The sequence below is a fragment of the Hibiscus syriacus genome, unplaced genomic scaffold (genome assembly GCF_006381635.1).
Source record: "Hibiscus syriacus cultivar Baekdansim isolate YM2019G1 unplaced genomic scaffold, ASM638163v2 tig00111640_pilon, whole genome shotgun sequence".
NCBI classification, from domain to species: Eukaryota; Viridiplantae; Streptophyta; class Magnoliopsida; order Malvales; family Malvaceae; genus Hibiscus; species Hibiscus syriacus.
The window spans coordinates 924040-935897 of record NW_024063142.1 but is presented as its reverse complement, the minus strand read 5'-3'; the positions used below and the strand labels follow the sequence as shown (position 1 = coordinate 935897).

Below are 11858 nucleotides of genomic sequence, written 5' to 3'. Positions count from 1 at the left end.
AATATATTGTTTTTGTTTTCATTTTTTGTGGCCTTCATTATAGGATAAAATAAACATTGAATGTTGTAATCATACTGCCATGAATTAGAGTTCGTCCAGTGGTGGAGCCCGGTGCTTTGCCTCCTTGGAAACCCACGTTTGATTCCCCAAAAACCTATCCATTCAATTTATTTTCCTTTCTTCATGTGGTGTCACGTGTAATTATATGATTGAAAAAATAAATATTTATATTAAATATAAATTAAATTAAATTAAAAAAGTCATTCAATAATATTATGATATGTCATTATATTATTGGAAAATTAAATATATTAAATTAATTTGAGATTATGATCAATGTGATAGATTTTATATGTAATAAGAACTAAATGTAAATTAGATCAATTTTATTAACTGCCGATCAATAATTTCATTAATTGTTAACGGTTATTGGTCTGATTGAATGCATTTAAATGGTTTGGTGGTCAGAACTATAGTCGTGTGTAGGGGTGTGCAAAATTACCCGACCCGCCGACCCGTAAGTAAAAAAACCGGGTAATTCTCTAAAAAAAAATTATCCGGCCGGGTCGGGTACCCGGCCCGACATTTCCCGGGTCGGGCCCGGGTCACAAAATCTAGTTTTTCCGGGTACTCGGGACCGGGTACCCGGTTAGTTTTTATTTTTTTATATATAATTATATAAAATATAATGAATTATTTATATTATGAATTATTATATTTTATATTTCGAACTTTTAAATTTTATGTTCGGATATTAAAGTATGTAATTTGAAGTTTCGAACATTTAAATTTGTGTATATTTTTTTAAAATTAATAATTTTAAAATGAAAAATAAAAAAAATCGGGTAACGGGTACCCGACTACCAGCAAAATCCGGGTACCCGATTACCGGGTACCCGTAACATCCGGGTCGGGACACGGGCCGAGAAATCGCCGACCCGGAAGTTTCGGGTACCCGGAAATCGGGTACCCGAAAATCTGGGTATCCGGATTTGCACACCCCTAGTCGTGTGACTAATGGTATAGTTTACCCTAAAACTTATTATATTTATTTAATTTATTTATTATTTTAAAATATTATACTAACGATAATCGATAAACGAATTGAACTAAATCTAATTTATATAATTTTTAAATTTTCAAAGCAACGTCAATGTAAGAGAAAATAACAAAACGAAATGAGGAAGTTTGATTATTTTGAGTAGTGTGTTTGAAATTCAAAATAAGGTTTTGTGAAGGGAATAAAAAAGACACGTGTGCTCGTGAGAGACAGCATTAGATGACAAAAGCATGGCGCTGAAAGATTCAGACTGCCTTTAAAACAAAGTATTATATTATTATTGTTGTGTGATCAATCAAAAGTTTAAAAGGAGAGTTACAGATTGCAGTAAAGCGCCACAAACAGAAAATACCCTCATATATATTAGGAAAAGATGATAAATATATATTTAAAATAAAATAATCACAGCTGTTGGGAGTTTGAAAATTCTTGTAATATTATATAATAATTAATATAACAACAAATATGTTAAGGAAGGTTTCAGTAAAGTCGATAGATTAGAGATATTCTATTTAAAGATAATTTGAAGGAAGAATAATATTTTTTTATCACTAAAATCGTTTAATTCGTACTGTTCTATTTAGATTAAGTGTAAAATTAGAGGATATTCTAAGAAATTAAGAACTATAATTAGTGGTTGTATTCTCTTCTTTTATCTGTTCATACTTCATCACAAAATGTGCCAAATATTTAAATAAAAAATTTGGTTGTCCTCCCGATTTCAAGGTTTTGGTTTAAATAATTCAGACTGACTCGTATCGTATATTTGGTTTTGGTGAGTGAGTCTCTCCACAATTAGTTTTTGTATACACAATGATTTAAACTCGAGATGTTACTATTTGAACCAACCTTGTTGGTGAGTATTTTAAAATTTATTTAATACAAAAATAATTACTTAAAGCATACATTTTTTTATTTAAAATTCTTTTCCATCAAAGTAGAAATCAATCTGAAATCTTTTTCCAATTACAGGTACTGATTTAAGAAAAATGATCAAATTTAGGTACGGATTTGTATAAAAAAAGCCTTATTTTTTGGGTGGTACGACATTCATAAAAAAGACACATCACAGCTTCAAAAAAGAAAGATATCTGAGGGGATAGGGTAGTCGAAAAAGAGAAAGAATGGAAGAATATCCCAGCTGTGCAACAATGAAGCATCTCATAATGTTACCCATCTAATTCGTCTATCCCCATCACTGTGGCCTGGACCCGTCTTAAAACCCAGAGGCGAGTGAGTACAGCTAATCCCAAACACTCTGTTCTCCAAACAGAGTAAAAAACACACACAACACAAATGATACGTCACTGTTTCAGTAAAAAAAAAGTACAACTTATTCTCAGCATCCTAGCAGTGAAAAAAGAAAGCACAGCTTTCTATATTTAGTCGTAGTATTATGCATGTATATTCAGCTCTTCTTAATTCCCCCTGTTACTTGTACCTCACCATAGACACACAAAGCCATAGCTTTCTTCTGTTCTTTGTTTCGGGTTTCGAGAAGATCATCGTCTCTCTCTGCCGTCTGTGGGTTTGCAGAATTCCTTTTCTCTGTTCCATTTTTCATTGTTCTTTGTGCTCAGTTTTGTGGGGGAAATTATAAACCAATTTGAATCATCATTTTGATTCCATGTCATTATCAAATAAGGTAATTATATTCCTCACCCTAAATCAGTTTACATTATTAAATTACTTTAGTTCATGTCAGGAACTTTTTCAATGTGGCCTGCATCAAACAGTGACCCCAGCTTAAAAGCGCTATATGATAAGCTCATTGTACTGTTTCATGTACCTATTAGACCACGTCTTTCTGTCATTTTAAAATTATTGAAAACTTTTATAAAATAAAAATTAATAAATAATTTTATTTAAGTTATATATATCTTTATACTTTGAGTTGTTTAAGATGACAGTGAAGGAATTTCCTTGTGTGATGGAATTAATGTATGGCTGATTCAAATTTTAATTGATAATATTTAATTTAAATTGATTTATTAAGAATTTAATTATTAAATATATTTTGTGTAATATATAATTATTAATTGTAGTAAAAGTTAGTTTATAAATATTTCTGGTGATTAAAATTTAATTGTAATTAAACGAGATATCCTGTAAATATTAATGAATATGATTTAGGCTTTTAAATTAAGATAATGGAAAGAGATACAGTCTACTGAAAGGAAAGAACCAGGCCAGATGCCATCTTCTCCAGAGAGATAAACTAGAAAATGGGCTTATCCTAGAATTCAACGTTAGCACCTCGAACTCACTAAGGTCCATGAAGGGAGACACAGAAACCAAAAACCCAATGTCCATGTCATATCAGACTGTGCAGTCCAAGTTGGGTAATTTTGATGGACTATAGCCTGTATGAGGCCATCAATTTTGACCCATTTCTCAAATTCTGATATTTTCATATTTCTAATTTCCCTTTTTCTTTTATTTTGATCAAAGTCTTTGCATATATGTAATTGGTGTCTTGACCCTATTTCCATTGCTTTCGGGGACAGCACTTTTGTAAACCCTAAACAGCCTAACCTAAATTGGTCCCTCAAATAATGGGTGTCGCCTCCAACAAGATTCCAAACGCATACCTTCCATTAATTCAACTCAAATAGCTAGAGAGCACAAGGTCATGCATGCTCTACATATCCCTAGCTGTATTCCCTTGAATTAATAATATCCCAAGTCCAAGTTGCACCCAAAATAAAAACCTTGATAAAACACAAACACATGTTTGCATGTAGCACCTAATATATCTATATATTAATGTGGAACCAAGTCGAGAGAATATGGGTTCATTCATCAGCAGATTAAAAAGAAGAGGCGGTCAGGCAGACATGCCGGCTATGCTCAACAAACCTTTAAGCCGATAGTGATGGTACTAGAAAAGATGGAAGGAGGGGAGATTTGAGGCGATGGTGAAGGGGACGTTTCAAGGCAAGTTGAAGAAATGATCATGGGAAAACCAACCCTACTGAATGCTGCAGCTGAGGAAGAATATTCAGAAGGCTGTGCCAGTTGTTGCTTACAAGGAGGACAAAAGGCTTTTGCCCTAAATACAGCCTAATGCTTGGTTTCATGTGTGTCCCAAATATAGCATTGCAGGTACAACATAAAAAATAATTAAAAAAAAAGAGAACCATATATGATGGGGGTTTGGTCTAGATAAGGGTAGGGGACAAAGAGTGAGATGTGTGAAAGTGAAATGGAAATGGAAAGATGGAGTGGTTACCAAAACGAGTAGCCATGTGAGAAGCATGATGGCCTAGAATGATGCTGTCGCTCTTTTCTAACACTTGGGGATCTTTTATCTTTACTAGAAAAAGGCATGGTCTCTGTGTGGTGGGACTTGAGCATGTAAAAAATATCTATGGTTTTCTGATCTAGAGAAGCCTAACTATCTAGCTAGCTTATTTTCAACTCGGAATTAATTTGCCACATTTGTGAATGATTGCATACATGCTAAATGCCACTCCCTTTAAATTATTCTTTTTCTATGTAGTATGCCGAAGTAGTCTAAAAAGAGAGAAGGGTACATAATTCTTAAACATTTGCCAAAAAGAGAGAGAGAGAGAGAGAGAGCCAGAATCAGACTGCAGGCAATTGGTGACTTTGAGGAAGGCCAGCCCGACACTGAAATTGAGAAAATTCTTTTATTTTTTCCCTGCAAGACAATGACATGTACATCATCTTTTTAAAACGCTTTTGCACCAATCCAGATTTCAATCCATGAAAAACAAAATTCACTTTCCCGCATACAGGATCTCAAAAGCCGATTTCTTAGCAGTCAAGCAATGAAAATCAAGTGTAAATCTTGGGTGTTTATTAAGCTGCAGAATATGGCCGTATATCTGGTGCAGCAGCTAGCTAATTGATTTGGATAGAGAATTTGAGGTTTATGTTGAGGATCGTCTAACTTTTTCCACCGCATGGCAATTGAAGATATTTGCTAGGGCCACCTAATTAAGCATAGTCTACGTTTCACCTCACCACATGCATATGTTATAGTTAAGGAACACCAGATGCTCTTTATGTGGGTCTTCATATAGACTTGAAAGTAAAAAATGGCAAGATTCAATTTTGAATGCACATATATTATTGGTTGAATGCGGTGGATATCTTGCATCGCACGGATAGAACCGGGATACACAACTAAGAAGGATAGGCACGAACCAAATGACCTCATTGATAAAAGAATTGTTGTTTTTCTTTGAGATCTCGAATTCGAGCACCAAGAATGCCAAAATTGTGAACGTTCAATATCAAATAGTGGAGAATTATATATGAAAATTCAAAAATAGTAAAATATTCAAACTTTTGTAAATGAAATTAATTAAGTTATTAATTTTTTTCTTTCTTAATTAAATCTTTATACTCTAAATTTCATCAATACATAATTGGATCAATATTAATCATTAACTTTAATTCTTTAATTAAGTGATGTTATATGTCACATCACATTATTGCTATGATATTTCAAACAAATTGTATAAACTGTCCCTATAGAGTTTTTTTTTTAAAAATTAATACTAATTTATTATATTTTTAAAAAAAAAATTATAAGTTCGTAATAAGATTATTCTGCCTACATAATAATAATATCTAAAAAAATATTAACTATTAACGATCAAAATAAGTCGAAGAATTTTATTTATTAAAATTTTTGATTAAAAATTTATAATTCATTTAATTTTTTAATTTGAAAGTTCAACCAAATAAAAATGTGAACATTTAATAATATTTTTTTAAAGCTAAGAGCTTCATGCACCTTAAGCCAAAATAAAAATGTCACATTAATTGATCCATTTTCAATAGGATGGTAGAGGGATATAATTTTGTGAATTCTGCACCGCATCCGTTCTAATTGAGGCATGAATGGGTATAAGTTTAGTGGAGAGTGGGCGTATGTAAATGTAAAAAGTCATATTTGTCGTGGTATTGTGTAGGTAATAGGTTTGAGACCTAACCCGCCCTGCATCCGCTTGTCCACTAATTACTCATTATAAAAATTTTAGACTATTATGAATTGGTTTAATTATCCCATTCATACATGAAGTATATCAAACTCTCACTTTCATACAAAATGTTTTAAAAATCTCGATTTCATACATGGTATTTTCTGTCGTTAACGGGTTCATCCACTTCCGTCACAGAAAGTGACATGAAAGCCAGTTGACACTTGACAAAATGACACGTGTAAGTATGTGTTATATGTTTTTGTCAAAATACGGAGGAAATGAGTTTTGTTCCTTTTTAAATAAAAAAAATTAATATATATATATATATATAAAGTGTCACGTGTTATTTTGTCAGTAGTCACAAGGTTCTACATTGGCGGGTGTGGATTTGTGAATGTACCCGTGTGAACAAATATGGATTTAAAAAATTTACCTGTCGTGAGTGGTGGGTAAGTGGTGATTAAAAAAATATTCTGTGCGTATAAAGATGAGGAAGGGACATCCGCACCTCCCCACCCGTTTTCCATCCCTAATTTTCAGCTTCCCCCACTAAATATTTACTGTTGCAAATGTGGTTCACATTTATTATTTGGTCTTAGTTGCTAGTTTCTTTAGTATTTTAAAAAAATATTATACAACATGCATATTTTTAAATATTAATTAAATATGTAATAGACTACTAGCATATGAAATAATTATATTGTACAATATACATGTTAATGGGAGTTTTACTTTCAATACGTTTACCAATACATTTTCAAATATAATTATTAAAATATGATAATAAAATTTTATTATGTTGATTCAGAATTATATTTATATAATCATATAAAAAAAGATTAATTAAGAAGGTTGACTTTCTTAAAATATATGCATTATGAGACCAAATATAAAATTGAGGGAATCCTATAACAGGAATGATCATTCATGGGTGTTTCAAGCAAATGTTTATTTCTAGGTCCTTCTGGGGAGTCACATGCATTCATATATTATGTATATAGTTATAAAAAATGATGAATTATTCAATTGTTGTAACGTTAATATTTGAATAAATAATAATAATAAGATACAGTGATAGATCTAGAAATATTTTTTAGGGTGGACACATATATGTTAAAATCATAAAATTTTTAAATGGAATGAATACAAATAAAATTTTAGGGTGGTCATTGTCCGTAAAATATGTAACTAATCGAATAAAACTCATATTTCAGGATGGACACCATCACATTAACTAATCGGAGAAATTCAGATTTCAGGATGGGCACGTGCTCACCCTTACAAGGTTGTGGCTCCGCCATTGATAAGAGACATGGATGGATCGAGGGGGTAAGTAGGGGTAGTTACCCTCCTGAAAGTTTAAGTTTACCCCTAAAATTTTAAAAGTTCAAATTCTTCCGTTAACATAAAATCATGCATAAATCTCCATCTAGAGATGAAATCATGCAGTGGAAATCAATAATATCCTGTGGGGTAAATTATATTAAAACAAATGGGAGAGAAATGAAGTTTCTGCTGCTCCTCACTGTCACGGCAGAATTAAGCAAATGAAAACAAGTGAGAAAATGAAGAAAACAACACTGAGAACTCGGTGCATCGAGAAATTAAAAGCAGCAGCAGCCCACTTCACCAACCGGACAACGCTCTCTTTTGTTTTTTCGATTCCACTGGAATTGCTGTTTCTTTTCGTCGTCTGAGGGGGAAAGCCTTTTTCCCTTTTGGAAATATATAAATCGTACTTGTTATTTAACACTTCAGGTTTGTTTTTGAGTTTCTGGGTTTTCTTTAATTAAACGATTGTCGTTCACGATCTACCGTTATCCTTGTTGTTTTCTCATTTATCTTTCCTTCTCTATCTATTTAGTTTTCTTTTGTTTTTCAGTTTTGAGAATTGCTTTAATTAAGTAGAGAAGTAAATAACCCAAAATATCACAAAACAAAACAAAAATAAGGGTCAAAATTGTATGTTTCAAGGGAGAAGCAGATTACAATTGACTAGTCATGGTATAGTAACCTAAACTTTTGGAAATAAATGTCATTTACCTTTCTCCCACACCACCCACCAAAAGTAAACAATGAAACTAAATGTACATACGTATTGTAGACAACACGAGCAAAGATAAGAGGGGACTAAAACTGCCTGGAAAGCTTCCAAATCAATCCTATTTATTAAAGCTGTTAGCTGCTGAGATAGTGGACAAAACAAAATGATGTTATCTAGCACCCTTTTCTTTGATTTGGTCATTCATCTTGCTAACACCATGTGTGCCTCTGCTCACCCGATTCATTGTCTCAATCTTTGAGACACTTGCATGTACCGATGGGTTGTTTTTACGTCCATATCATGATACTGTGTTTTATTATTATGTTCATGCTGATCATCGTTCTACAATGAGAAAATCCTTTTGCAAACAAGACATGTTCTTCTTTTGTCACTTTAACGCAGCTGAGTACTTTCACCTCCTCACAAAAATATAACAACTGAGAGAGAGAGAAATTAAGAAAAATGGAAGATACATATTAGCCAGATCTACTACTAATTGAACATGGATTAATTAAGCAGCCGAAGTCACCATGATGCAGATCAATTGCTGATGTTCATCACCCTTATTGTTATCACACTCATCGGGTAGCCTCGTATCCACACACGTCAGCATCTGGGCCCTCTTAGCTTGTAGGTCCCAGTCAGTGGATCCCACCACAAACAACATAAGCACGGCGCAACACACCTGCGCCGAAAACAAGCCCAGCCAAAGCCCAGAAAACCCGACACCATTATAGAATCCGAGCCCAACTGCTACGGGCATGCCCACCAGGTAGAACGCACCGAGGTTCACATTAGCTGCGGTGGAGGGACGTGCACTCCCCCTCAGGACCCCACATCCTACCGTTTGCGGGCAATTCCCTAGCTCGCACAGCCCTAGGATGGGGAGGGCGATGGACGTCAGCCGTAGGATCTCGGAATCAGAAGAGAACATGCGGGCCCACTTATCGCTCATCGCCGAAGCAAACGTCGAAGCTGACAGGCCCATCATGGCGGATACGAGCACCGCCACCACAGCGGATAACCTCGCTTTGTTAGGACGGTCCGCACCTAGTTCGTTTCCAACGCGGGTCGAAACCGCGAGACTAAGTGAAGAAGGGAAAACGTATATCAACGACGTTGTTTGGATTAATATCCCCATTGAAGCGACCGACGCCTTCGGGTTCCCCAAAAGCCCACATAAAACGATCATAATCTCATACCACCACCACTCCAAACAAACCGAAACGCAGCTCGGCGCGGCTAGCTTGAGCAGCGGCTTCCATCCTCTTAAGCACTCCAAACTCGGCTTCTCCCATGTGGGTTCGTGCAGTCCCGAGGCCCAAATGTAAACAACCAAGGAGATGAGGACGAAGAAGTTAGAGATGGAAGCGGAGGCCGCGATGCCGGCGACGCCGAAGTTGTAGCGGGAGACGAGTAAGAAGTTGATGGGTAAATGGAAGACGGTGGCGATGAAGGTTGCTAAAGTAAGCGGGAAGGTGATGCCTTGAGCGCGAAGGTAAATACGGATTGGGTGAACCAAGGAGTTGGTGAAAAGGTCAGGGAGGGAAAAAAGTAAGTACCTCTGGCCGATGTGGGTGATATTAGGATCTTGATGAAAATAGACCAGAATGTTGAACATGTTGATCCAGAGGAAAGCCATTAATATGGAAGTGAACGAGAGGAAAACAACGTAGCGGTGAAGTGTTAAAGACAAAAGCTTAGGTTTTTGAGAACCAAAGGCTTGGGAACAAAGTGGTTCCATACCTAAAGCAAGGCCAGAGAGAACCGAATATCCCGTGATGTTTGCAAAGGCTATAGCTAAAGAGCCGGCGGCCAGTTGGATATCACCAAGATGGCCAAGGAAGAACATGGAAATGATGGAACGAGAATACAGAATGAGACCAGTGAGTGCTATGGGGAAGGCTAGGTTGAAGAGTGATTTTACTTCTGATGCGGTCTCTGATATTGAAGAGCATATGCATCCATTATTTCCTTCGTGTTGCAGCTGCTGCTTTTCGGTGTCTTTTATAGAGTCGGAAAGTGGTAAGAGATTGACGTAGAGGTGGGATTGAGATGATTCCTCGGCTACGTTTGGAAGGGTAGCGGCGGTGCTTTGATTACACATGACGACAACAACAACGAGGTAAAGCAAGATGATGATGATGAAGAAGAAGAATCAAAGATGAAGTTAATCCCGTTTGTTGCTTTGCGCTTCAAACTCACTCGAGACACACTCTCGTAGAACCTCTTTTTTCCCCCTAATCTTTTCCTTTCACTCTCTTTAACTTTGTATGGATGCTAAGCTTCGGTTGAAAGATATGCAGATAGAATGGTTTGATTTGCAACCGGGATAGGTATATTAATAGATGAGATGAGCTCATGTTTTCATTTTCTATTTCCTTTTGTCTTTTTTGTCCTCCTATAAAAAGCTTGTCATTTAATAACGGAAAACCCACTTAACACTCAATTTAAATTTGTTAAGTGTCATTATTTTTTATCATCTCATGTCAATTTTACAATTCATTTTCTGCTTCTCTTCCCGTAGTAATTCTAACTCAATACCTGCACGCTCTCCTTGCAATAAAAGTACTGAATATTTGTATTATCAAGATGAAGAATAGAATCAAAATGAGTGTGATTAATAACATTCTTCGGTCCACGAGTTGTTCTTCGTATGAACATTTAATGAATTTAAACGCATTCCAGTCATTTCCCGAGCAATACAACTTGGGAATTTAATTCTAGAAATGCTAAAAAACTTAAAATCCATTTACGATAGTACTATATTTTTAAAATTAAGGTAAATTATAAAAATAGTCCATAAATTTTTAGGACGCTTGTATTTTGGTCACCTAACTTTTGAAAATTGAAATACCATCATCGAACTTTTAGTTTGTTTCGAGTAAGGTCCCTGCCGTTGCCTCTGTTAGTTTTTTTTTTTTTTTTTGCTGATGCCGTCAACTCTCTTCTTATTCTTCTCCTTGCTGATCAGTGGCGCTTCAAACCAGCAAACATGTCTTTGTTCCCGAAGTTCTTTCACCAAAGCTGCGAAGGAATCGACCGGACAGGCTGATGAGGCCGTTGCTCGAGCTCGGTTGATTTCATGGCAATGGGAATGCAGATGAGGAAGACGCCGAACATGGCAAAGGCAGTGTTGCGACGCCAGTGCTTGGGCCGGCAGTATGGACCTCCGGACACGCTCCTCGCCTTCCTGAAGTGATTATTCTGTTTCGCATAGTCCAGCACCTGCACGGCCTAAAAGATCAACCATACAACCATAGTGCTCCGTTTGAGGTTCCAAATTATAAACTCTTGACATGTCTTCAAAGTGTCTCCAACCCTCCCCTACCATTCCTGCATGACTACGTGCCGAAAGAACACTGACGAATGTCACTTCATCCGGTTTGATGCCCACCGCAGGCATCTCTGCAAACATGCCAATTGAGCCTGATGCATTTGTTTGGGGCGCATTACTAGGAGCTTGCAAAATTCATGGAAAAGTTGAGCTTGGGGAAACCGTGATGAAAAACTAGTAGCTATCGAACCTGAAAGAGACAGTGCATATATACTCATGTCGAACATCTACTCATTTGCAAATAGATGGAAAGATGCTCTAAAATTGAGGAAGGCAATGAAAGAAAGAAAAATGAAGAAGGCTCCAGGATGTAGTTTGATTGAAGTCGATGGAATTGTTCACGAGTTCCGAAAGGGAGACAAATCACACCCTAGAAATGAGGAGTTAAAGAAGTTGCTGGCAGAAATGGCAATTCACTTACAGAACCATGGTCAACTTCCTACTAGCAACTTTATAACT

General features: G+C 35.9%; 1 protein-coding gene across 1 annotated transcript; it reads right to left on the bottom strand.

The window, feature by feature from the left end:
* Positions 1–8558: 8558 nt before the first annotated feature.
* Positions 8559–10244, bottom strand: LOC120166425 (protein DETOXIFICATION 51-like). The gene has a single exon (XM_039175676.1). It carries the CDS (start codon positions 10167–10169, stop codon positions 8574–8576), a length of 1596 nt encoding a protein of 531 aa, XP_039031607.1. The 5' UTR covers positions 10170–10244; the 3' UTR covers positions 8559–8573.
* Between the last annotated feature and the right edge of the window lie 1614 nt (positions 10245–11858).

What these genes read in the sequence shown, in the direction of transcription:
- LOC120166425 (XM_039175676.1), bottom strand. Translation starts at nt 10,169, where the DNA reads ATGTGTAATCAAAGCACCGCCGCTACCCTTCCAAACGTAGCCGAGGAA.